Source organism: Micromesistius poutassou (genome assembly GCF_964030765.1).
Source record: "Micromesistius poutassou genome assembly, chromosome: 18".
NCBI classification, from domain to species: Eukaryota; Metazoa; Chordata; class Actinopteri; order Gadiformes; family Gadidae; genus Micromesistius; species Micromesistius poutassou.
Genome location: NC_140288.1, coordinates 9,759,382 through 9,786,881, shown reverse-complemented (window position 1 = coordinate 9,786,881; position 27,500 = coordinate 9,759,382). Strand labels below are relative to the sequence as shown.

The 27,500-nt window shown below is 49.0% G+C and overlaps 1 protein-coding gene across 1 annotated transcript in view; it reads left to right on the top strand.

The window, feature by feature from the left end:
* The window catches only part of iqsec3a (IQ motif and Sec7 domain ArfGEF 3a), a gene marked incomplete at both ends in the record, with an annotated part of 85,894 nt that overhangs the window by 26,568 nt on the left and 31,826 nt on the right, over positions 1-27,500 (top strand). The window contains 3 exons of the mRNA XM_084483300.1: positions 16,293-16,500; positions 16,585-17,079; positions 23,994-25,387. Of these exons, the coding sequence (XP_084339426.1) occupies positions 16,293-16,500; positions 16,585-17,079; positions 23,994-25,387 (2,097 nt within the window). The remainder of the gene's footprint in view (positions 1-16,292; positions 16,501-16,584; positions 17,080-23,993; positions 25,388-27,500) is intronic.

Here is a 27,500-nt window from a genome sequence, read left to right as displayed (position 1 = left end):
GGCACAAGGCACAGCCTGTTCCCTCCTGTTCTCTGCTCAGGGACACGTGGTTCCCCGCGGTCCAGTACGCACGCACTCCTCGTCCCCACAGACTCCCCTGAGAGCCCGCCCTGACGCGCTGCCTCGCCAGGCCAATGCCGGGAGGAGGAGGAGGAGGAGGAGGAGGAGGAGGAGGAGGAGGAGGAGGTGGAGCGAGGATAAGTGGCGGGCAGGGGAGTGGGCGGGGGGTGGAGGTGAACGTGCCAAAACGCGGCCGTCTCCTCCTGTCATCTGGATCACTGTAATGAGCCCCTTTCTAGAATGAATACCGAGGAAAGAAAGAAAGAAAGAAAGAAGGAATGAGTGGCCAGACTGTGGGCGGGGCCTGAGAGGTAATGAGGAGGAACACTGTGTTCGTCCTGAGAAGAAGACGTCCTTTTAATGTCTGTCTCGTCTCTGGGCGCGTCACTGGTGCAGTGAGATGTGAGACTGAGGAGTATCAGGAGCGGCCACTGAGAGAGACATCTGATAAAACTCCCTGATACCCCATTTGGTTTCATCTCATCTCCTCCTCCGTCCGTTATAGTCACCATCATCCTCACGATCACAAACCTCAAGGTGAAAGCATTCGGCATAAATTAAACAACAGGTCTTCATTGCATTTCAGATCACAGAAAATGGAAAGTCGCCAAAATCGTAGCCCCATCCACCAGCATTTTGTTGAGTGAGTCTTGAAATAGTGTTCCCCACTGTTGCCATGACGCCAGCGTTTTCTCTTTGTTGCCGTGAGTCATCTCCTCTGCAGTGTGTGGCGGAGGTGTCAGGATGTGTCAGTCTCCCCCCTCGCCACCGCAACATCATCATAAAGACAAACCCGACCCATCACACACGTTCCACGCGTCCTATTCCTGGACCCCTCACCACGCTGGCCACGGTTTCTGACTCTGCGCGCGTTTCACTCCCCTGGAGTGAGATGTAGCGAATGAGGCGGCATCAGCGCATCCCCGTCTGAACGGACTCTCAGAATCACAGTGTGACTCCATTGAAGTCAAAGGTTTGAGCATTGGCCCTCATATTGTCCCGACGCTGAAGAGACCCTCGTGGGGGGCGAGAAGCGTGTGAGCGAGGACGTGAATCATTGTCTTGTCGGAGCGAGTTCCCTCTGCTGAAACACCTGACCTTTAGCGGCGGAGACACCATGTCCAAACCGTTCGTTCCTCAAGAGGCGGCCCTCGTCTCTGCTCGTTGTCATGATCATCACCGCTGGGCCCGTCTCGCATCGGGGCGACGCCCCAACGCCCCAACGCACCACATCGGTCGGCCTCCTCCCCCTGAAACGGTCACATCCCCTTCAATGAAATTCTACATTCGGCCGTACTGTTACCTAACCACACGCACGATTGCATTCTCTCTCTCTCTCTCTCTCTCTCTCTCTCTCTCTCTCTCTCTCCTTCTCTCTTTCTCTCTCTCTCTCTTATTGCCCATCTAACAGTGGCCATTTATGGGGTCAACTGTATGTTTACCACCAATACGTCCACTGCTTTCTACCTTCCCCCCCACCAGAAAGTAAGTTCAGTGATGAGGGGAGAACGATTTGGACGGCGTGGATATTCCGGTGTGTGTATATGTATATGTGTGTGTGTGTGTGTGTGTGTGTGTGCGTGTGTGAGCGAGAAAGGCCCTGTGCATGTGTCTCTGTGCACAGAGAATGTGTCACTGAGTGTAGATGGAGCCATGCTGTTGGGCCATGCCTCCGTCCCTCCCCCTCTGATAAACCCTCTGCTTGGGTGCGTAACGTCCAGTGCCAGTCAGACGTTACGAGCCAGAACACGGCCAGAAGAGAATTTAATATCCTAACATGTCTATTGGCACAGAAACTCTCCTTGGAAAAGGTCATCTCAGAATAGACAGAGCGGTTGCCCCCGACTCCTCTCCATGCAGCGGGGTGGACGCTCGTCTGGAAATCAGAAGAAGAAGTAAAAAATAATGTATAAAAGAAAACTTGCAACACAACATACACAAGTGAGGTACACATATGCATTTTTGTGCATTTAGTGTTGTTTATAAGCTAGCTAGAGAGCCATTTGTGAAAAATATCCTTAGTCTTTCCTGGTGCTATGGTTGAAAGTGTGAATCCATTTGAGCCTTTAAGTGGACACAATGGGACCAAAGATGTAGGATATAGGTGTAGCCCACATGGTGATTTGTAAAGATGTCAGGCCTCTGATGTGTTCGGGCTTTGTAGGTTTACTACAGACCACACGGATGACTGCCCCCTATTGGTCTCCCAATGCCATCACCAGACCTTCATGGTCTTCAACCATACAGTTGGATTCAGCTCCATTCTAGCCTGGAACACTTTCACTCACTGGAGGTGGCATCCACCAAGCAGGGGAACAGACAGCTGGTAGGAGCAGCTTTAGGGTGTTTTGCTCAGGGAATCTTCAACAATTAGCTTGGAGGAGCAGGGGATTAAACCAGCAACCTTTTGGTTGTCAGATGATCTGCTCTAGCTCCCCAACTGGTCAATATCCTTCCACCGGGTGTTTCCATATCACGCTCTTCCTCCCCCATCAGGGTTCATTAGTGCATCAGTGTTTGTCCACTCCTATCCTCCGATGCCACGGGGCATCCGATGCCACGTGCCTCTGCTCAGACTCTGGCTTTCACACAGTCAGCAGCCCTGTAAACAAGTCCTCCCCTGGAATAAATCATTGTTGTTCACAGAGAGTATTTCTTCAAACTTTGGGAATTCATCACTCGAGGCAGCGTGTGCTTTACTATTTCTGCTGTGAGCAGCAAGAGGATAATCAATTACCTACTACTCAGACTTTTAATGTTATTTTTCTCGGCAGCCTTTTCTTGATTTGGTGTTTATTATCTCTTTCCTGCTCAATATATGGCTCTGATGCATTATATCTCACATCAACAGCCTGTTATTTCCCATTTTCATTTTCTAACGATGCCTTTATTTATTTTGCAAAGTGGATGTGAGGATATTGTTCCTACTTCACTGAGGCCTTGTGTCGTACACTTCCTCCGCCTTATCTCCTCTTCCTCATTCCTTCCCTCCTTACATAACATCTACTACTGGACACAGCAAGGTCAGCCCTTTAAGAACACACATCGTACATCGACTAGAAAATGTATTAGTATATATGTATGTATGTAAGCCTTCTCTCACAAATACATACCTTAGAGATGCCTTACATCAAGGCTCTCAGCAGTGTTTGTGTTTGCATAACAGCACTCCCTGTGCGTCTGCACAAACAGTTTTCTAATCAGGAGTTGACACGCCATCCCGTTAATGCAGAAAATCAGGCAGATCCAGCAGGTGTTAACCGTAGCGAGCTCAGACAGGGAAAGAGGCAATGTTTGGAGCAGAAAGAGACATTAAGATGCAGTTGAGGGTGCTGCTTCTAGCAGATTGCTGCTTCCATTTACAAGTGATTTGGTGTAACACCCACGGTGTACGTGCAGTGTACATAAGCACACATGTGTAATGGGTGAGGTTGTTTTTGTCATACTGGTTTTAGCTGGGTTGGAGTTTTAGTTATGTTCCCTTTGCTTTGTTCGTACTTGGCCTAATGTGGAGGCTAAAGTAGAGCCCTATAACCAGTATAGGGCCAGTGTGAACTGGTTGGGCCCTGTGTATATAACCAGTATAGGGCCAGTGTGAACTGGTTGGGCCCTGTGTATATAACCAGTATAGGGCCAGTGTGAACTGGTTGAGCCCTGTGTATATAACCAGTATAGGGCCAGTGTGAACTGGTTGAGCCCTGTGTATATAACCAGTATAGGGCCAGTGTGAACTGGTTGGGCCCTGTGTAGTTCTGAGTAGTTCAGAGTCTGAGGATTGGATTCCCATTTCAGCCACCCACTATTTTCCTTCTATGTTTACACCTGTGATATTGTAAGACGCTTTGGAAAGAAGCATCCACCAAAATGGCATCCTTTTGTGGAATTAAACCGAGCTAAACTTCTGAGGCAGAAGACATCCCGGCCGAAAACAAGAATATGGGAACAGCTACGGCTGTACGAGAAAGCAAAGAGGCTTCTGAGAAACCAATATACTCACATTAGCTCAGTCATGTGGATTCAGAGGTCCAGGATAAAAACAACATAGAATAGCGGTTGAAAATGAACCAGTGAACCGTTAAATCAGCTGGCAGGGCAGTTATTTCTGTTTGAATCAATGGTCCTTGCAAGCAGAAATGACTGCTTAGTGTGTGTGTTTATATACGGCTGGCGTACACAGCGAAAGGGTTCCCCCGCTGAAATGCAGCTGTATCCATAGCAACTCACGGCATGATGATCGACAGCATATATTGTCTGCTCATCTGCCCGTTAAATAATGGAGTGGGGGTCTGTACACGTTTTTTTTTTTCATTCCATTCCTCACTTTTCCTGGCCCCAGCAGGGCTCCGTTCCTCTGTTGTTTTTGGTTCTCGACTACGCCCTCCTCCCCTGCCTCCGCTGCCTTGCCAGCCCCTTGATTAGCAGGCGTTTCCACGACGATGAGGTGTTAAAAATAGCCCGGGACACGTCTCTCGCCTTGTCTAACTAGAGACGCACATAGCGAGGCAGCGGCGCTGTGAAGTCGGAGAGGAACACTCTTATGAGGGTTTGTTTTGCTCACATGAAGCGGATCCAGTCTGCTCTTTGGTGTCGCCTCCGCCCTACGGCTCCCAAATGAAAAAAAAAAGCGGGACGCCGGCTCTGGTTTGTTTTCTGTCACTGGCGAGGAGGACGTCGGGGCGAGGGGAAAACACAGCAGAGTGTAGACACGACGCATCCATCACCAGCGCTCCAATAGAGCACTTATAGGCACACGTGTGGAGGTGACACGGAGGTGACATTCAGCGCATATAAAGCTCTGGGAACCTCGGGCCAAGACAGCATTTATGTGATTTACCTTGCCACACAGACACACACACACACACACACACACACACACCTTTCAGCAGTGTCCCTTGAGTCCTGCATGGGAAGAGCATCGCCAATGTTCAATCAATAATGCAAATCTTCCGACCTGGCTCTGCTCTCTCTTTCTCCATCTCTCTATTTGTGCCCCCCCACACCCCCCCTCCACCTTGTCCTCCTCTCTCTTGTCCTCTCACTCCCTCCCTCCCTCATTCTCTCTCTCTCTCTCTCTCTCTCTCTCTCTCTCTCTCTCTCCCTCATTCTCTCTCTCTCTCTCTCTCTCTCTCTCTCTCTCTCTCTCTCTCTCTCTCTATTTGTCTCTTGGTTTTTATCTAGATGCAGCGGCTATTTGAGGAGGTTGAGTTTGGATCCTGTCTGCATATTTCACGAGTCGACCTGTTAGTCCGTCCTGGACTCTGGAGAGAATACTGCAGGGTTCATTGAGGCTTGAGATGTGTGTGTGTGTGTGTGTGTGTGTTTGTGTTTGTGTGTGTGTGTGTGTGTGTGTGTGTGTGTGTGTGTGTGTGTGTGTGTGTGTGTACAATTGACAGCACTTTGTCAGTGGGCCCACAGGTATGACATCTCCGTTTATTCCCTTATAGAGGAGAAATATCTTCGGGAATACAACTTCTTTCCATTTGAGTGTGAGGTAAAGGAGTCCGCCCCCCTGCTGTGTTGAGAGTCGCTCGCTATCGTGTTTACTTGTGCTGGGCTTGCTACTGCATCTGCATCTTAAATTGGTCAACATTGTTTGAGATGTCTTGGCAATTGCTTCTGAATTCTCATCGTGTATGGATTGCGCATTACCATAGAAGATGATTAAAGACCTACCCAGACTTTCTGCAAGTCGATTCACAGTATTCTCCCCTGTGACTATGAGTATTATTTATCATCGCTGCCATTGGTCCGCCCACTGTGAATGGCATCTCTGGAACATATGGATCGTTCACCAATTGATCTGCTGAGCTCAACAGAAAGACCCTGGACTGGGTTTCCCCCATGAGCATCTGGTGTCTGTTGGGATTTGAAGCATATCGTACAGATGTTTCACTTGGACAAGCTTATGGAGTTGTCAAGATGTAGGCTTTGCACTTTTGAGCTTAACAAATGCGTACGTCTCTCAAAGGAGTTCAGAGTGTTTCCTTCATCAATTGTTAGATTGGTTAACCTGTGCTGGAACAGGGCATGGGCCGTATTCACCCATCACCATCTCGGTTCCATGTTGTTCTCAACACTAGCTGGGTGACGGAACGCATTCAGTTCCCCAACCTAGCTAGTGTTTACAACCAACATGCCTGTTAGACGATGTTTCTTCGATTCAGGGAACTAGGAAGAAAATCCCCCTTTCCCCCTCCCGTTGACTCCATGATTTAAAGATGTCGTGGCTGTTTGCTTGCTATGTCTCTCCCGCTGGAGATCTGCACCGTGCGGCCGTCATCACATACCTCCGGCCTCCCATTGGCTGCTCACATGACAGCGATGTCCAATGGGCCTTTTGTTTGTTTATGGTTGTGCTGCCGATGCTACAGGGGAGTGGAGCTGTAACGAAAGAGACAGGACAAATGAAGGTCACAGTCACGATGCATGGGTGATAAACGTGGATTTATGACAGATTTTTTGTGTGTGTGTCTATGTGTGTGTCTGTGTGTGTGTGTGTGTGTGTGTGTGTGTGTGTGTGTGTGTGTGTGTGTCTGCGCATATGTGTGTGTGTGTGTGTGTGTGTGTGTGTGTGTGTGTGTGTGTGTGTGTGTCTGTGTATTTGTGCATGCATGCGTGCCGGTCAGTGTTTCTGTGTGTTTGTATATGTCTTGATGATAGAATTAGCTCCAGTAATGTGTGTGTGCTTATGGCGCCTGAATGTTTATGCGTACTGCTGCTGCTTCTTAATAAGCAGCTAATTCAATCTGAGGCTTTGACTTGGATTGATGCAGCTTTTTGTCCCTGGCAGCTTGCCATGGCCATCCATCTTCAGCCTATATTCAAAACCCTATTTCCGTCATCTTTTGCTTTCAGGGCTCCATTTTCTCTCTTTCCTTCGTGCCCTCTTCGTTTCTCGCTCGCTTCTTGTGCCATGCTGACTCTTAATGCGAACTCGGTCCAGCTCACTCACTTAAAGTAATAAATGAATCCTTTCTTTAGTTAAAACGTTAACCGTATTTATCTTAAACAGATAAATATACTCCCACATAACTAAAGATGGGAGAATGTTTATGTAGTTATTTTATTTTAAATATACATGCACTAAGTAGGTAAGTATTTTTAGACTACCATGCGTTGAAACACCATCTGCCATATTACATATTTGTATGCAAATTCCATTTTAAAACAGTGCCTGCAAATGTGATCTTGGCAGAGCATTAGAATTAATATATTGAAACAGAGATGAGATAACCTCAACAGAAAAATAATAATAATAAACTATACTGGAAAAGGTTCTGAAAAACAACGTACAATTATATTAGAGATTTACTTACTTGCACATTTCCACAGGAAATTTAAGCCTGTGCAATGTGATTTGAATTGATGAAGATTTCAATTTGATCGTTCTAAAGTCTTGATCACGCTAGCCAGCTACTTGTGAATCTGTTGCAGTCTTGGACAGGGCTGGCTATGATATCATAATGTTGGAAGTACAGGGGAAGTATTTATCAGACACAAATAAAAAATTGCTTTAGGGGAAGTTAGGAATGCTGAAAAATTTAACAACTTCTCCCCATTTTCATTTCAGTATCTTGACATACTTTTCCCCTCATATTCCCAAAATCATGTAAAACTCATTTTACATCCGCACTCTTAACCACAGCTGTACCTCGGCAGACACATTTCCCGATCCGAGTTATGCTAGCACTCACTTCATCACCTGCCTCCGCTTGTTGTATTCATTCCCAAAAGAAGGAAAGAGGAAAGCCGGCAGGGGACACCACCAGCTGGGCCAGCAAATGGGTTTTGCACATGGCAGGTTACATCTATATAGTGTATAGTATTTTGTATTTATATTTTGTCCAAAAAGCCCATTACGTTCCTACAGTGAACGGGGAAATGTGATGGGAACTTGACATGGTCGATTCTTCAGCAATGACAAAACAACAGCACAACATAACAAAACATAACAAAATAAGATTTATTGACATAAACCCTGTTGTATGCATTCCTCATGTTTTCATTCCTCAAACATTCCCTGGAACAACCTTTATTTCCTAGTGAGGAAGGATTAGTTTATTTTCTAGGTGTTTCTTTATGTTTGTCTCCCAGAATTAGTGAATAGTGTGTGTAATGTTTCCACTGCATGAAACGTTAGTCACACATACAAAGACACGCTTCATGAGATAAGGACGCATACAGTCACACACACACACACACACACACACACACACACACACACACACACACACACACACACACACACACATACACACACACACACACACACACACACACACACACACACACACACACATACAGATCATTCCTGTGTGTGCAACGGGAATGCGGGCGCTATTTTTAAACAGCAGCGTTTACAAACTGATAGCAGCATTACCCCAGCATGTCTCCTCCAGTTTGGAATCCCTGGATGACAAGGTGGCACTAAGTCTCACTCTCCCCCCCCCCCCCCACCCCCCGAAAGGATCTGGTGAATTTCAAACACGGCTCGGCGAATGAAATTCTGCAAATGCATCCACCCCTCCTCACACATAACTCCTCTTGTGCAGCGGAGGGGAGGAGAAGGAGGGAAACGCTGATTTATGCAGAATATTCTGCTTACCAGTCAGCCCAGTGTTCTGCCTGATGGACTGATTCATTCTCCATGAGGGGTGAAGGAGCAGAGGAGGAGGTGAGGGAGGGCGAGGCAGGTTGAGAGGAGGAGGGGGAGTGTGAAGGGTGAGGCCGGTTGGGACGCAAAGGGGACGATGACTTAGTGTGACAAGACGGTTGGGGGCCATGTTTGATTGGTGGCCCTCGTGTACGGTGGGATTAGGAGGAGCAGGAGCTGCTGGAGGGTGCAGAGCTAAATGTGCGTACACACGTGATATCTGGGATCTCATTGGCCCAGGACGGACCTGTGCTCACGCAGTTCTCTGCTCCGGGGCCGGGCGGGATACAAAACAAATTTATTGATTATCGTATTATCACGATAATCATTAGGAATTTTAATCATATCAATATATATCACTCTATGCTTATGATTTCAAAATACCATTCGCAACCGGTTATATAACAGTGTGTGGAAATTTGGAAATTCTGTTTTTTGGAATAGTTTTCCATTTTCTCCGATCACCATATTCACCATATTTTGATCACTTGAAGGTCATATCTTCTCATTGTTATTCTATAAACCTAGCTATCATGACGGGTCCATAACGATATCTTAATTTCATGACGATAGTAAAGCGTGCAAAGACAATAAACTATTACTTCTGAATTATGGCCCGGCCGTTCTGCACGCCGACCACCAGGGGGCTCAGAGTGTGTGACCTCCAGAGCTCAGGGCAGGCTGGTGGTGGGTGGGTGGGGGGGGGGGTGCCGGGGGGGTTGCTAGTGTATTCCTGCCAGCCGGGTGCACCGCCCCACTGATGAGGCTGCAGAAAGCAGTGCAGTGAAGGTGATTAAAGTCACCGTGTGTATCGCTGCGGCCTCTTGCTGCCCGGTCACACAGAACATGCTGTGCTGATTAAGGAACCGGCAGCCGCCCCCCCTCCCCCCCATGCCCCGCCCCGTCCCACGCCCCGCCCCATGCCCCCCCTCATTGTTTTCTGATTCAGTGAATTGTGACAACATCGCTGGGAGGTAAGGGCTGAAACTGACCGTCTGCTCTGACCACGTGGAACTGGCCAGTTCCACGTGGTCAGAGCGGTGAGGTCGTCCGGTCCTGTCGCATTGCGGCGATGGATCAGGTTTGAGCGATGGGGGCATGAGGGTAATATTGACACCAAGCGAGTAGCAAACGCAGCAAGCACCTGGTCTGACGACTTCATGCATCCAGCTCCAACATAAATAAAGATATAGAGATATAGAGATAAAATATTACCTAAGAAGCAATCCTTTATGTTAGCCGACAATCCCAAAGTTTTTGAATGCATCATGAATGCAGGGGTGTCACGCAGAGGTCACGGTTCCGCAGATACCCCGGTTTATAGAATTCACGCTTTATTTTTTGCTGCTCTCGTCTTGTCTTCATCCGTTGTCAAACTTTTCTAAAAAAAGGAGACCTTCATTTTAACGGAGACACTTCAATGCATTTGCATTTTCCTCCGCCATGACGGGCTAAGCACTAGGCGTGCTGTTGGTGTGTGTGTGTGTACGTGTGTGTGTGTGTGTGTAGTATGCCTCTTCATTTGTCAGTGTGGGAACAGGGATTTAAGTAGCCTCTATTCCACACGCAAAACAAGCCTACAGTTTGCATTTGGTATGGTACACATCTGTAACGTCCCGAACATCTGTTCCAAAGCGGTGCCGCACTAATACGTGTCCCGTTACACCCCTGATGAATGCAATAATTCATGATTCAATCGATTGCTTGTGTGCGCATTTTTTAAAGAGGGAAAATCGATCCACCAAAGTTTGGTCCTGGCTGTGGAGCCAAGCAAGAGTGAAACATAAGGACTCCTATAGTGTTGGCGATATTGTGTAGCGGTGATGCAACAGAACACACATTCTCTCTTCCAAGTGTAGCCAAAACCAGGGTAATAGGATTTAACATGGGACATTACACACACACACACACACACACACACACACACACACACACACACACACACGTACACACACAAACACACACACACACACACACACACACACACACACACACACACACGTACAGTCCATTACGTGAGCTCCACCAACACGTAGTGTACAGCAACACCTCAGGCACTCTAGGATCCCAACCACCAACCACCAACCCCCAACCACCAACCCCCAACCCCCAACCACCAACCCCCAACCCCCAACCTCCAACCTCCAACCCCCAACCCCCAACCACCAACTCCCAACCCCCAACCCCCAACCACCAACCACCAACCCCCAACCACCAACCACCAACCCCCAATCCCCACTGGGCGGCCTTTGTAAGGAATAATAAACCACGGCAGGGTTTATTCCTCTACCACAACTAGGGCTGCAACGATTCGTTGACGTTGTCGACAAAAATCGATAATAGATTTCATTGTCGACAATTGTCGCCAGACGTGTTTTTCCAACGGAGTGAGGCATCTCACTTCATTACAATCTCTGCCGAGAGTCGCACATGCGCAATAGCGTCTCTGCCGAGCGGTAACGTATACAGAAATGGCGCCGTCCTACACAGCAGTTACGCATATCAAAACTTCTAAAGTTTGGGAGCATTTTAGCCTGGATACGGCAAATAAAAAGATTACTTGCAAGGTTTGCAAAGCAGACCTTGCATATCACAGCAGAACCTCGGTGATGCACGAACATTTAAAAAGAAAGCACGTCGGACAGTTAATCGAAACGGAGTCTGACTCGCCTCTGTAAGATTCAAGTAACATTCAAGCCAATACGTTTTGTTAAACGTATTGGCTTAATTATTATCTCGGTGGATAACTACGCCCGCGGAGTGGAAACCGTGTGCTTAAATCCTTCCCAGCGCTTCATCCGAGCAGTGTTTGTAATAACGCTGTTTAAAATAATGGTGTTAGGTAACGGCGTTATTTTTTCAGTAACGGGGTAATCTAACTAATTAATTTTTCCGTCATTACAACGCCGTTACTGTTACTGACAGTTAAATGCGGTGCGTTACTATGAATTGATTGAATATACTGTGTAATCCGAACGCACCCCTGGCTGCACACACAAACTGCTAGTGAGGAGACCGGATTTAACAAAGAGATAAGCAATTATGATTGGCTAAGGCAGAGTCGTGTTTCATGGTAGCCAATCGGAGCCAGTGTTTTTACACACAAGCCAGGATACACGTGCCACACGCACACGCACACACAAACACCAAACAGATTCGATGAAGCAGTAGAAATGGCGAGTTCGGAGCAATCCGATGAAAAGTTGGCATTTTCAAGGTGGAGATATAAGCACTACTTCAAATTCATTGAGGTCAAAGGCAAGAATGTGTCGACATCACATTCAAAGACTTTGTCGACATCCGTTGTAAGCAACTCTAATTTAATGAAGCATCCCACAACGACACACGTATCTACAAAGCTACTTTATTACTTTCCCTGGTAACTAGTTACTTTTATTATAGAGTAATTCAGTTACTAACTCTGTTATATATATTGAATAAAAGATGCATTTTTCATTGAAGTACCCATCTTTCTTGTGTTTATTATCATTTGCCACATAATTAAAGTAACCTCATGCTAAATTTAAGAAAAAATTTATAATTATCCGATTAGTCGACTAATCGTTTCAATAGTTGGTGACTAGTCGACTATTAAAATTTGACTATTAAAAAAAAGCAGGCTGGGCTGTGGTCTGAGCCGTCACCCCGGGGGGCCGGTGAGGTGGGGGGGGGGGTGGGGCCTGTATCATATGTATGGTAATCCGCAGGCGCGATTCTAGGTTTCTTAAACATCCGGGGCTCAGTGGGACGATCGCAGGCGGACATTGTTGACGGGGGGGACGGAAGGTTGAATTCTCTTTTTTTTTTTTTTTTTTTTAATTAATTATTATTTTTTTCAAACAAAAATTGATTCGGGGCTATTTCATTTTGATCCGGGGCTTTAGCCCCGAATAAAACAGCCTAGTGACGCCACTGGTAATCCGTCTGCGAGGATGCACCATTCTAGCAAACTACAATGATGATAGGGGGCCCACCGTCTCCTGAAGGCTGGGGGCCCAGAGGAGGCCTAGAGCCGGGCCCCAGGGCCCCCTAGTGGCTGATCCGGGAGTGGGTCTGTTGCATCGAGCGACGGTCTGCAGACACTTTATGATTGACAAACTTGGGGGGGGGGAGAGGGAGTAGAGGGAGAAGGAGGGACAGAAGAGAGAGAGAGAGGGGATAGAGAGAGAGAGAGGGGACAGAGAGAGAGAAAGAGAGAGGGGGGGAGAGAGAGAGAGGGGGAGAGGGAGAGAGAGAGGAGTGAGATCGAGGGAGGCAGTAACCTCGCTGCCAGGCGTTCTCATGTCACGACGTAACTTCTGGAACGGGGTCGTTCCGAATGAGTGTCATTAGCCAGAGAGAGAGAGAGGGGGCGGGACTTTCCGTTACATTGTTCTTAGTGGCGAGAGGCGAGGGAGGGACTTCCGATAGAGGGGTCCCCCCATGTTTCTGACATCGTCTTCAGCTCATTCTTCACTCCCCCCCCCCCCCTGGGGAGGTTAACTGGCGTCCGCGGACTCCGAGGACGTAAGCGAGGGCGTTGCGACGTTGCGGCGTTGCGGCATTCGTCCCTCAGCCTGAGAAGGAGCGAGAGAGACAGCGAGGTCAGGGAGGGCGAGGACGTCACAGCTCCTCCGGTCCGCGTTCAGCCCACATATCAGAGCGCTCCCGAGCCGTCACAGCGGGCGGAGGGAGAGACACGGGCAGGAGGGGGAGAGCAGAGGGCAGGGATTAGCCGGAGGTGGTACGAGGAAGGTGGATGAACGATGTCGGGGAGGATTTGGGATGCAGAGCGGGAGATTGACGGATTTAGAGGACGATGGAGTGGGGAGGTTTAAACGCTATTGAATGGCGTCACATGGACACACACACACGCACGCCAGCACACACACACACACACAGACACACACACACACACACACATGCACGCACACGCAGGCCAACACACACACACACACACACACACGCACACGCACGGCAACACCACACATACACGCACACACACACACACACACACACACACACACTCCAACACACACACACTCCAACACACACACACACACACACACACACGTTCTGAAACCATAGCTCATACCCTAATCCCATTAGCACCATAGGATGTGTGTGTGTATGTGTGTGTGCGCGTGTGTGTGTGTGTGTGTACCTGTATACTTCATGTACATTGAGCCTTCTAATTTGATTGGACGTTTATCGCGTGCCGAGGTGCAGCTGTTAAGGGCAGATGGTAAACAAAGTGCAGTGCAATCATCAGCAAATCCTTTTCCAATCACAGGAATTGGAGAAGGGCGTTATAGTCTAGTAGTCAGTATATTTTTGTGTATACATAAATATATAGCTAAATTGATCTCTTGGTCTCTAGGCAGGGGGCCGTCAGCCAAGTGCGGACCCACAGGTTATTCCCTTCATTATGCAGGAGAACCACCAGCTCCAATCTCAGGAGCTGGAGCTGAGCTGGATCCCCGATGGAGACACACGCTCCCTCTCAGCGGCCGCTCTGCGTGTGATTCAGACAGTGTGTGTCGGCCACGAGGTAGCACACGCACGAGGTAGCACACGTAGCACATGTAGCACACGTAGCACAGGTAGCACATGCACGAGGTAGCACACGCACGAGGTAGCACACGTAGCACATGTAGCACACGTAGCACAGGTAGCACATGCACGAGGTAGCACACGCACGAGGTAGCACACGTAGCACATGTAGCACACGTAGCACACGCACAAGGTAGCACACGTAGCACATGTAGCACACGTAGCACACTCACAAGGTAGCACACGCACAAGGTAGCACACATAGCACATGTAGCACACGTAGCACATGTAGCACACGTAGCACATGCACGAGGTAGCACACGTAGCACACGTAGCACACGCACAAGGTAGCACACGCACGAGGTAGCACACGTAGCACACGTAGCACACGTAGCACACGCACGAGGTAGCACACGTAGCACACGTAGCACACGTAGCACACGTAGCACACGCACGAGGTAGCACACGTAGCAGACGTAGCACACGTAGCACACACAGGCCGGCAGCGGCGGGGATCCGGAGGAGCAGGCTCCCTGTTTACATCGTCTTATGTTTACATCGTCTTATGTTTACATCGTCTTATGCGGTCGCTGCTTTCCAGGACGCATGTCAAGATAAAACGAGACCATCGCACAAAGGACCAGGAGGGAATGGGAGAGGGCAACAACAGTTCAATCTTGTGCATTCGCACAAGATTAGCACATTCACACACACACGTACACACACTCACAAAGATACGCATGAATGTGTAATGTGCATACACGCTTTGAAATGATGACGCAGGAGAGCCTTTCCATCTTCCGAGTATTTTTCAAATGGCTAAAACAATTCTTCTGTGTGTAACGAGAGCCTGGAAGTTAGTTTCTGTTTGGATTCCACTTTATGGTTCTCCGCTACTGAGCCCCCTGAGCTTTTCTCTAGTTCTTCTGTGTCTGCCAGCCCAAATGTCCTCATTTTCCTTTTCGTTGACTCGCCGCATCCAATAAGCAAGCCGGGAAACTCTTTTTCCTTTCTTATCTAAATCTTGGTTAATGTGATTTTCAGCCACAGTTGCAAGCACTTTGAAATAATTGAAAGTGCTGCAGCTTGAATATAAGGCCTTCACTATGAGGGACAAATGTAATACATGAACAAGAGGATTAGGACTGAGATTGAGATGAACATGTGCATTATATATTTATATATGTGAGTGTTAGAAAAAAATGTGTTGCTTGAAATCCATACACTCTTAACACTTCCCTTTGGAATCTGTAAGTGCAGCCACCCCAGCTCCAGACTTGGTTAGCTGCACGACTATTCCCTTTGTCTGTCTGTGTGCGTGTGTGCGTGTGTGTGTGTGTGTGTGTGTGTGTGTGTGTGTGTGTGTGTGTACGTGTGTGTGTGCGTATGTGTGTGTGTGTGTGTGTACGTGTGTGTGTGTGTGTGTGTGTGCGTATGTGTGTGTGTATGTGTCTTGCATTCGTCAAACTTTTTTGGCTGTCCTAGTTTCTTTTTTTTCTCGTCTCTTCACATTTCCTCTTGTGGACTTTCCTTCTGAAGTCTGTACATGCTTTTTATCTTCATTTTTATCCCCTCTTTCTTTCTTCCTCTTTCTTTGTCTCTGCCGTGCTGTGCTTCGGTCAGCGCTCCCTTGCTGTAAACCTCTTAAACTCTTACAAATCTGTTCCTTTCCTTTTCATTGTCTGTCAGTTGTGTGTCCCTCTAGACAGACAGAGAGACATACAGAGACAGAGAGAGAGAGAGAGAGAGAGAGAGAGAGAGAGAGAGAGAGAGAGAGAGAGAGAGAGAGGGCCTCGGTGGTAGCACGCAGCTGCTTAACACATATCAGCAAGCGCCCCCCCACACCCACCCCCCCCCCCCCCCCCACACCCACCCCCACACCCCCCACCCCAGAGAGAGAGAGAAAGAGAGAGAGAGAGAGACAGAGAGACAGAGAGACAGAGAGAGAGAGAGACGGGCGTCCGCTCCTCAGCCAGCAGCAGACAGCCTGGAGACTGAAGGTCAGAGGTCAGCAGCCTCACTTTGAGTTTTCTCCTCCTTTCTGCAGCGATGATCCTCCTGTAGACGCGTCTTTGGGGGACAATGGGAAGGGAGGAGAGGGGGAGCTGCGGCCCCCGCCTCAGTGTGAGGAGCATCAAGCCCAGCCTGAGCCCCACCTGCAGCCCCACCTGCAGCCCCACCTGCACCCCCACCTGCAGCCTCAGCAACACTCTCCCACACAGCCCCCGCCAGAGCCAGAACCAGAGCCAGAGCCAGTGGCAGAACCAGAGCCAGAGCCAGTGGCAGAACCAGAGCCAGAGCCAGTGGCAGAACCAGAGCCAGAACCAGAACAGGATCAGGAACCAGAACCAGAACAGGAACCAGAACAGGAACCAGAAGCAGAGCCAGAGCTGGAGGCCCAGCCTGAGCTCCGGGCAGAGCCCCCGGCCAGTCCTGCTCCCGAGGAGGGGCCCTGTGAGCAGGCCGTGCGAGACAGCCCCCCCGCGGACCCCCTCGCAGACCCCACCGCCGCGGACCCCCTCGCAGACCCCACCGGCGGGGAGGAGCAGGAAGAGGAGGAGCAGCAAGATTCCGGGATGAAGGAGGAGGAGAAGTCCGGGAGGAGACCAGAGGAGGAGGCACTGGCAGAGCGCGGGGCGGCGGTGGAGGAAGGGGGAGAAAAGGAGCAGGAGAATGTGGAGGAGGAGGAGGAGGAGGAGGAGGAGGGGGGAGGAGTGAAAGGAGGCGGGGCGGGGCGGCGGGCCAGCCTGCACCACACTGCCTCCCCCCTGAGGGGGAGCTCCCACTCGGCCACCTCCGAGTATGAGCTGTCCCTCGACCTCAAAAACAAGCAGGTAGGGCTGTGTGTGGGACGGGGGGCGGGGCTTATGTGTACTGTGCGTCCTGTGGTCGTCGGTGTTGTGTGAGTTTCGCCGTGCTGTCTGAGCTGCGTCTGAGCTGTCGTCTTGTTTTGCCCACGACGGTGGGGGGGGGGGGGCTGGGCGTGGCTGTCAGGGTCTGTCAGGGTCCGTGGGGCCCGCCGCCGCTCTGTTTGTTCCGTCTGTTCTGAACGTGGATTGGCCGTTGTCGGCTCGGAGAGAGAGAGGGCGTTCTGTGTCAGCGCTGTGTGGGGGTCTCCTGGGGGCTCATGGAGGTTAGCTGTGTGTTTCCTTTTCTTCTCCATCTTCATCTTCGTCATATTTTCCATCTTTATAATTTAACTTTCGTCATAACGTCCTGAGTTGGTCCCTCCTTCCCCCGACAGGAATAAGGGCTAGTTTGGTCTCCCCCACCCCCCCCCCTCTCTCCTATGGATCTGGTTTACTGCTGTTACTAGCATCTATCCTATTGTGTGAGTGGAGAAAGTGCATGTCTGTGTGTGTGTCTCTCTTTCAAACACACACACTCACAAACGCGCACCACATGTAGAGAGACATGTAGACATGGAACATAAATCATAAATCAACATTGTGTATATATTTCCATGGAGTTACGTCTGTCTTTTTTATTCAGTTTATTGTCATGTCAATAGTCGAATGGATGTTTAATTTCCATGTTATCGTCCTATAGGCACCATGAGGAAGATGAAGGCCAATATGTATTTTATGTGTTTCTAATTACATATACGTAGCTATGTAAAAGCAGACTTTCTGCTTATATGTATTTCCGCATGACCCTTCCTTGTCCTTCTGTTTCATTGACACCATGGGCATCTTCACCAGATCTTTCCTACATTCTCCTTTTCAAGGTCCATCTCTCAGGGTCCACCCCCTCCATCTCCATCCTCAGTCCTCCACCCATCCCCCTCCATCCAGCTTCCACTTCCCAGTCCTCAGCTCTCCGGCCAGGTAAGGTCGTCCACCTGAACCACTCGTCAGGTTCATTTGGGGTCCTAAAACCCAGCGGACGGTGCTCTGATGGAAACAAAACGCTGTTGTCCGTATCCCTGGTTGTAGCTCCGCTATCTCTCATGTAGCTGATTCGCTCCTCTCTGTGGACTCCCCGCTGCTAATGGATTAGCAGTGGGGGTTCACAGCCTAAAGTGCTCCGTGCGTCACGTTGGGTTCTGTTTATATTGAAGAACAAGAGAAAAGTGGGATTCAATTAAATTCAGAAGACGATGGCCAGCACGTATCGTATGAAAGGTCAAGCTAGCGCTCCTAAATGTACCTCTACTTTTATTTACCTAAATTGTGCTTTCATTAGCCCAGCAAATGCGACTCAAACGTAGTTATTGTGATTCGCCCCAACTTTTTTAATTTCACGGTGTTCAATTTGCACCGAGGCCAACTTGTTAAGCAATGTTTAAATCTCCTGTGCGGTTGCGTGTTGACGATGATAATCTTATTGTACATTGTGTATGATCCGCTGAAGGTTTCCACATGGCCACATCGGGTGACATTGCCAGTTTTCATGCACAGAAACTGATTTCATTGCCAAGGGCTAGATCACATTAAACGCATTAAAAAATCGTATTAGTATTTCACCAGCCGCAATTCCCTCCTGTGTTCCAGCCCTCGCCCGGTACTTTGACCTCAGCTCCCCCACTAAGCACTCTACCCCCTCACACACACACACACACACACACACACCCAGCGTTTCAACCTCAGGAGTCCTCTCTCCTCTCTCACTTTGCTGCTCTCTCCGTCAGTGACGCGACAGCCCCTCCATCACGGGTGAAATCGATCTTCTGCCCGTGCAGACGTCCAGACGTTTCTGGGGGTCCACAGGGGAACTGATCTGGGGCCAGAGTGAATGGACCAGGGTGTAGATACAAAGGTCCCTCCTGATCAAACCCCAGACCACCGTCCCCACCCAGAGCGTGGGTTCCTTCTGACGCAGGAGCCACTCAGGAAGTCTTACAGAAGAACGTGGATTATAGTTATGATACGGCACACCAGCTACTTTGTATCATGTACAAGTATCTGGATGTTGCCAAGTATTCTGCAAACAGTGAAATAAAAGTCTGTTGGCAGTTGCTTTAGTGGTATGTGTGATTCAAATTGGTTATTAGAAACACCTGGCGGAGTGATACATGTAGAGTTAAAAGTCCCAGTACTGGTATAACTGTTGTGATATACCGTAAATAATACAATACATCTAAAAAAAAAAATCAAACAATTGTGGTTCTGTGTACAGATATAGAGCCCCATTCTGTCTGATCAGCCACTCACATCCCCGTTCATGACAAACCCCGTCGACGAAGAGAAGAGGTTTTTGACGGATCCAAAACGTAAATGTGTGTGAATGATCCATTTCAGCATACAGAACAAATGTGGCATCATTCAGTTTAGCTGAACAGCAGAAAAGCGGAGAACTGACGAGAGGAGAACTTTCACCAGCACCGGAACGATACGACAGCTGCGGTTGACACAGTTCGCATTTGACTTTTTTTGCTCATTTCAAATGGTTTCCAAATGCTTGCCAAACTTTGAAATTTTATTTTCCTGGCATTGTGTCACCTTCTACACTTACGGCCTAGAATGTGCTCTAATGCAACATTAAAACGATAGGATAGTGCCAATGCAGAAAGGGGTACACACATATAATAAGGACGTTTATATTTACATTTAGCAGACACTTTTATCCAAAGCATCTAACAACGGTACATACAACCCAGTTAGGATTAGGTGTCTTGCTCAGGGGCACCTCAACACTAATGGCGCATTTCTACCGGCGGGTACGCTTCGGACCCAGCACGCCTCAGCCCAGTAGTGAGGGTGCGGTTTGGCCCAGCTCGGTTACGTGTCGCGTTTCCACCGCCGCCAGTACCCTTATGGTAGGGTGGGGTTTAAGCCGGACGGCGATAGCCACGGCAGCTATGTAAGCATCGTGATCTCATAGCAGCCCGACACAGTGTAGCCTGCTTATAAATCCAAGGAAAGAGAAGAACGCACACAATGAACAAAGAGCAACAATGACGTCCAAGAAGGACAGCAAACTTTTGCGCAACATTTTCTTCAATAAACGAAGCTTTCGCTGTTGTCCAGAAATACCTCGTGGGTACTGTGTTTGTTTGTTGTTATCCCCCTGTCGTGTGGAAAGGACAACAGACGGCGTGTGTAGCTCGAACTTGCCGGGACCCTTTCAGGCATCTCAGTACCTCAACGGAGGAGTACTGCGAGACGAGTACGGCTCAATATGGCTCAGTCCGGGTCACGCCCACTTTTGGCGGTGGAAAAGCGTCCCGTGCCGCACCTTTGCAGACTGAACCGACCCTCACCCTGCGGTGGAAATGCGCCATAAGCTAGGAGGAATCAGGGAAGGAACTAGCAACCTTCCGGTTACACGTCAATCCACTCTACCTCCTGAGCTAAGCCTTCCCACAAAAATGAAAGATTTATTGAAAGAAAAATATAACAAAGCAAATTGGATACCTAAACCTCTATCCCCCAAAAATATATTTTGTATCTTATAGGCTTTCTTTCTAGAGGCCAAGCACGGTGGTGGGATCAATAATTGAGCACCCCCATCCTACCAGTGGAAGATCCCTCTGTTACAAACATACAATTTACCTGAAACAACGATTTGGCTTTTAAAGATGACGTCTACTAAATGTCTGATATAAGGACTGGCTCTGGGGTGAATCGATTATCAAACCAAACTTTAGGATTTTGATTTTAACTTCCCCTGTCTGTTGCAATGTCAGATCATCCTCACAAGAAAAGGTCAAAGTCAAATCCAAGATAATATATCTGCCATTATGTAACCATCAACCTTTTGGGGTGTTGTTAATTAATACTTAACTAATAATGAGTAATTCAGTAGGAATTCTTAATGAGCATAATATTTGTTTAATGTTCATTGCAGTGACATTTATATATCAGATGCTGTAGAATTGTCTGTTTGAGTTTGAAATGAGAGAATCTTTCTATTTGATATTGGTATTTGTATGTTGGAATGTCCCCTGTTAAAGAGCAGATTTGATGCAAATGCAAACGCAATAGTGACCAATATTTATTTTCAGTTTGACGATTATAACATACAATACTCTTATTTAAAGAATATATATTTTCACTATACTATACAACTATATATTATCCATTTTACGCTGACAATTAAAACAATTCTCCTTTTTATTAGAAAGCTTCTGCAGTCATCACTGGCTTTCTACATATTAATTACGTTTTAATATAAGTTTTTTTTTAAACGTTTTTAATATTAAAAAATATAACCCCTCCACCCTCCGGGGAAAAAGGCAAGAAAATCCAATTTTAAGCTAAAGCGAGCATGCGGCTGTGAAAGTAGATCTGATGAGCAATGTTTGAACACAGTGACATCATCATTCAGTCAGTTCAATGAAGTCTCTGGAATAATTGCTCCTTATTGATGTCTGATAAAGTGATCAGGGACATTACTCACACGCTGTTATTCCAGGCCGGATCAATTGATTGCTCAACTTTTCCATTTAGAACTCCGTCCTACAACTTTTCTCCTGGCCTATCTGTCCCTTTTCATGCCTTTGTTGTTGTTGTTTATTTTTATTTGCCCTGGTTCTCGCCTCATAAATTATTCACAACCGTCCACTAAGCTACTGAGCTTCTTCTCTCGCTGAAACCCCCAAACGAATAGCGTCCTCTTTTCAATCCACATCCCCGCCATTTCCCTCACGCTCCAGCCCTGTCTCCTGTCTCCTGTCTCCTTTCTCCTTTCTCCTGTCTCCTGTCTCCTCACACTCTCTCCCGCTTGGCCAGCTGGTCAGCCAGCCTGTTGACATGGCAACACGTATCAGACACTACACACACATTAAGCGTGAAAAAAAAATAAAAACGACGTGACCCAAATCCTTCCCTCGGATCTGGAGCCCAGTGCAGCAGAAGAGAGACGGCAGTTAACAGATGAGTCAGCCCGGTGGATCCCATCCCATGAAACCCTCGGAGTGAGTCAGCGACGCCCCTCACGGCTCCGGCCTCGCCGTCCACGCCGTCCACGGCGCTCGCTGTAGAATGTTATTTCACCCCCGTCGGAGTGATGAGGTCAGGCTCATTTCTCGCCTTCTCGTCTTCTGAAAAGGACTCACGCGTCCGTCTCGGGGCGAGCGGTCATATTGATAAGGGCAGCCTCGTTATATCAGTGGGCGATCAGAGGAGACGGCTCATTAGAGAGTCATGAATATGCACGGCCGGTCGGACCGGTCTGCGGCGGGCGAGAGCCGGACGTTCCTCCGCGTGGTGGAACTCACCACTCCAGCGCTGACGAGGTGGGAGTGAAAGGCAGATTCCTATTCATGCATCCGCTTTGATATTCTCAACGCGTCACTCCTTTGTTATATGAGTCTCTTCAGTACAATTTAAACGGGGGTGGAGATAAGATGTGTCATTGCGCCTCTCTGAAGACCTTTCCTGTGGGAGTCTGGCATTCACACGGCGATGGGAAAAACGGCGGTTGGGGGGGGGGGGGGGGGGTGGGGGGGGGGTCCTATGTGTATCGTGAATCACGAGTGGATCATGGATCATGAGTCTTTGCAGTCAGTATACAGTACATACACCTTCCGCGGTATCACGGCCCCACAGAATGATCCTCCGTTCCTCAGTCTCCTGAGTCTCAGTGGCCTTGAGGAAGTTCTGAAAGGGAGAGCTGAGTAAGTTCCATCTCAGATCAAAGTATGCAAAAGATTTCCTGATTGTGCCAGGTAATGGAAGAGGGTAGGGGGCAGCGCTCCGATGATGGTGCACTTTCACTGGGTGATTATCCCTCTTCTGGGAAGATCGGAATATAAAGCAGAATCTAGCACTTGATCTTATAGCAGATCCTTTTAATATAACTTCATAATGTATACGTTAGCCTAGATTTGTCTAGTATATTTATTATATATATATATAAAAATTGAATCTGGTTTCTTAGAGACTAGTGTTCCATTAAACAGTGTTTCAAAATAACAAGCAGGTTCAAAGGTCAGCTGTTTACTGCCGGCTAACACTTGATTGTGACCTTTTAAAGATTCTGACCCAACTGAAATACATCAAAACATAGTGAACAAAGGAAATATCATGGCTTGATGGATGTTGTAATGAATTCTAAAAACAAATCAATTCAAATCCAATTCCAGCTGTCATTGAACTGTCATCTGTCCTATTCTTTTCCTTCTCACGACCACAATGTCATTCATCACTTATGTTTTCTCACTCATATTACCCTTTTTCTTACATTCATATCCACAAGAGCTTCAGCTTCATCAGCTTCTTTCTCCACCCCCTGTTATACTCCAAAGTGATCCAAGGATGGCTAATCAGAAGTTCTAAATCAGACATTCTAAGCCACCATTTTGGTAGTTCTTACCAACAATTGAATGGCCTTCTTGGTTTCATCTTGGTTCTGAAAACTCTCCGGGTTATGGAAACAGCCCGCGTTTAGAACCCAGACCTTCCCCAAGGTGAATAAGGCCCAAGTGCTTTTTCACAACATGCCATGCCACCAGGTGTGGTATGATTAGCCGTTACAAGCCGTTTTGGAAAAAGTGGTCCATCTAGATGGATGCTGGATAGATGGATCAGTCTATCAGCCTACCCAGTGGTCTATCAGCCTACTCAGCCTAAACGTTGCTCATCTATCCGTCACACATCTAGGTGGACACGCACACCTGTGATGTCTTAAGGGGCAGATTTCCAGAACGGCTTGTTATGGCTAATCACACCACACCTGGTGGCATGTCATAGCACCTTTAAGAAAGAAAAAATACTCTCTGACTCTTATTTTGTTAGTTCCACCCCTTCCAGTCAGAAAACTAACGTCCTCTCCCTGTGTCTCCCTGCTCCGTCTTGTGTTGCAGATCGAAATGTTAGAGCACAAGTACGGCGGCCACCTCATCTCCCGCCGGGCCGCCTGCAAGATCCAGACGGCCTTCCGCCAGTACCAGCTCAGCAAGAACTTCGAGAAGATCCGCAACTCCCTGCTGGAGAGCCGGCTGCCGCGGCGCATCTCGCTGCGGAAGGTGCGCGTGCAGAACGCTGAGGGCTTCTCGGCGGAGCGGGCACTGGCGGAGGGCTGCGGCCTGGCCGGTGTCCCCCTGGTGCGCTCTCCATCACTGCCCACGGCGGTAGGTGGCTCCCTGACCGACTTGGAGGACTCCTTCACCGAGCAGGTGCAGTCGCTGGCCAAGTCCATCGACGACGCGCTCAGCAACTGGAGCCTGAAGACCATGTGCTCCCTGCAGGAGGCCGGCGGATACCAGTTCACCGCCGAGTCCTTCAGCGCGGCGGCAGCAGCGGCCGCAGCAGCGGCGGCGGCGGCGTCCGGGACGGGGGTAGCGGGCAGAGAGGGCGACCGAGGAGGGAACAAGGAGTCGGCGATGCTCTCGAACCCCCTGGACCCGGGCGACCTGTCGAGGAGCGCCAGCAAGCTGATGATGGCGTTCCGGGATGTCACCGTGCAGATCGACAGCCAGAACTTCCGCGTCTCCTCCTCTGTCATGGAGTCCTCCGCTTCGGTTGCCCTTAGCAACTGTGTACCGCCAGCAGGAGGCCCGCCGCCCTGCATGCTCACGACCGCCGCGACCACGACCGCTACCATGACCACTACCACCGACTCGACTACCACCTCACCTCCCGCATTCGTCCCGCCCAGACCCCCCCACGAACCCGACCCTCTGCCTGTAGGGTCCCTGGCGAACCCGACCGGAGACCCCCCCCTGGCCCCGCAGGAACCCCCGCCCCCCCCGGACGTAGAGCCGGAGGAAGAGGAATGCCAGTACGCCGACTTCCCGGCCCCGCCCCCCAGTGAGGAGGAGCTGGTGGAGGACGACGAGCAGCCGCCGCTGACCCCCCTCGACAGGATGGCCGCCCCCGCCGCCGCCGGCCCGCCCCAGGTGGTGGTGATGGCCGAGCTGGCCTCCGCCGCGAGCCTCCGACAGCACAGCCCTCCCCCCCCGCCACCGCCCACGGCCACGGCGTCCCCCTTGGCCCCGCCCCTGGAGGCCCCGCCCCTGGAGGCCCAGCGCAGCGGCTCGGACCCGGCCGACTGCAGCTCGGAGCAGATGAGCAGCAGCAGCGTGTCCACGGAGGCGCGCTCGGCGTCCGAGGCCTCGTCCAAGGAGGCGCTGCAGGCGATGATCCTCAGCCTGCCGCGCTACCAGTGTGAGAACCCAGCGAGCTGCAAGTCGCCCACGCTGTCCACTGACGTGATGAGGAAGAGGCTGTACCGCATCGGCCTCAACCTCTTCAACGTGTGAGTACTCTTCAACAGCTTGTTTCTTGTTGTTAGGGACTGATTGTTGGTGCCGTGAAAGGCACTAACAGGAAATAGCTTCTCTCCGTTTACTGGTTTTTGACATTTCCTTTTCGGTGACTGCCCCTCTTTTCCATGGCTGCTGGGCCAAAAGGAATGAATGAACGAATGATCACCGTTTGTTGTCCACTTTGTTCAAAGATTTTATCCGTCGACTGCTAAATGTATCTCTTTCACCTGCTTGTCGTTGAAATATTGCAGATTTTATTGTAGATTCCGCAAGTTCAATATAGATTATAGTTCAAAAGTTGAATGAATGAGTACTTATGTCCTTTTGATTTCTTACAGTTTGGGCCGTTGTTGGCCGTACATGCTAGCATTCTGCTAATGAATGCTGATTGGTCAGGGACGGACTTGCGACTGATTAGGATGAGAGACCCCACTTGATGCCATCTGAAGCTGAAGTACAATCAGAAATATTATCTTAAGGAGGACTTTCCGTCCAAGTTAATTGTTATATATTATATGTATATATATATATATATATATAGTATTGTAACAAGGTTCAAGGAGTGAGCGGAGGCAGGTTTGGCGTTCTTTCAGCCGGTTCGCTTTATTTCACACAAAGCGAACAACAAATAAATCATAAGCCGAAATGAAATCAACAGTTCGGTCCGTAGATACGGTGGCCAGGCTCTCTGCCATTCGGCCCGTCGTTCTGTCCACTTAGAGCGCCTGTCGCTCTCGGCTGTCCCTACTGAAAGGCAGAGCAGACACATAAATACACACTTCCTGATTGGGTCTGATTGCGGACACCTGTCGGCAATCAGACCCAATCGCCCCAGCAGACCTGGTGCTCCATACTCCCCCTACAGGCCAGACGCCGCCCCCCTCCACAAGTATATTATATATATTATATATGCAGTACTCATAGGGACTCAGAACTTGCTGTAAAGCAGGACCTCTGGCAGTGACGTCATCATCTTGAACAGATTTTTAGCACAGATAAGTGAACTTAAAAAATTCAATATTCAGCTGAGTGTTTTATCTTAGCCCCCCCCCCTTTTGAATGTGACTTTCAAATTACTTGACAAAAAATTACATGAAAATTACCCTGAGAAAAGTGGAATTTGAGGGTGAAACCCCGTCGACTCCCATTCATTCTGCACTCGCCCACGAGCGCCTTGGCATGGACAGAGATGTGTTACCGCAACCAGTTCAGAAACCGGAAGTCACCAGAGAGTGCCAGTTCTCTTCATATTAGACATTCTCTGGTTCTAGTAACCTTTCTGGTTATGAAACAGGTTCTACTTACCTGTCTGGTTTTGGTTGTGGGGCCGCTGACACAATCTGTTCAAAATGTTTGCAGCTGAGCTCATTTGTAATTGTTGCAGAACCCACACAAACACCAACAATCCCCAGCAAACAAAAGCCCCACACACACTCCCGGCAACCACTCACACAGAGAGGCAATCCTCTCCCCTCCTCAAGGCCTTGTTCAGGAACCCGGCGTTTAGCGGGGCTCTCCAGACGCAGAGTGCTCGTAGGGCCAATGGTCAGCTGCTTGTGCTGAAGCTCAAGCACCTTCCAAACGGGGAGATGAAGGAAAGGGAAGGTAGGCGGGTCGGGACAATAACAAAGATACGTTAAGTTATCCAGAAGACTTTATGGGCAGCAGATTAACTACATGCATTACAATGAACTATGGAGATAAAACACATTTGCGGTTACTATTAGATTAGCTAAATATCGCTTTGTGTGATTTTGCTAGTTCCAGCACGGCAGTAGCTCATAAGTTGGAGCAGGTCATCCGGTAACCGGGAGGTTCCTGATTCTATCCCCGGTTCCTCCTAGTCAAGAGTTGAGGTGTCCCTGGGCAAGACACCCTAACCCTAACTGCTCCCGAAGAGCTGGCCATTGCACCACCGTCAGTCCATGCATGTGAGTACGAATGGGTCAACGTGAGGCTCTAGTAGTGAAGTGCTTCGAGAGTCTGCCAGGTAGAAAAGCTCCATACAGTCTATTTAACATTCAGTTCTAGGCCTGGTCTGTGCTCAATCCCCCCCTGGGCGGGGGGGCTGAGGTGCGGCACCACGACCTGATAGGAGCACCT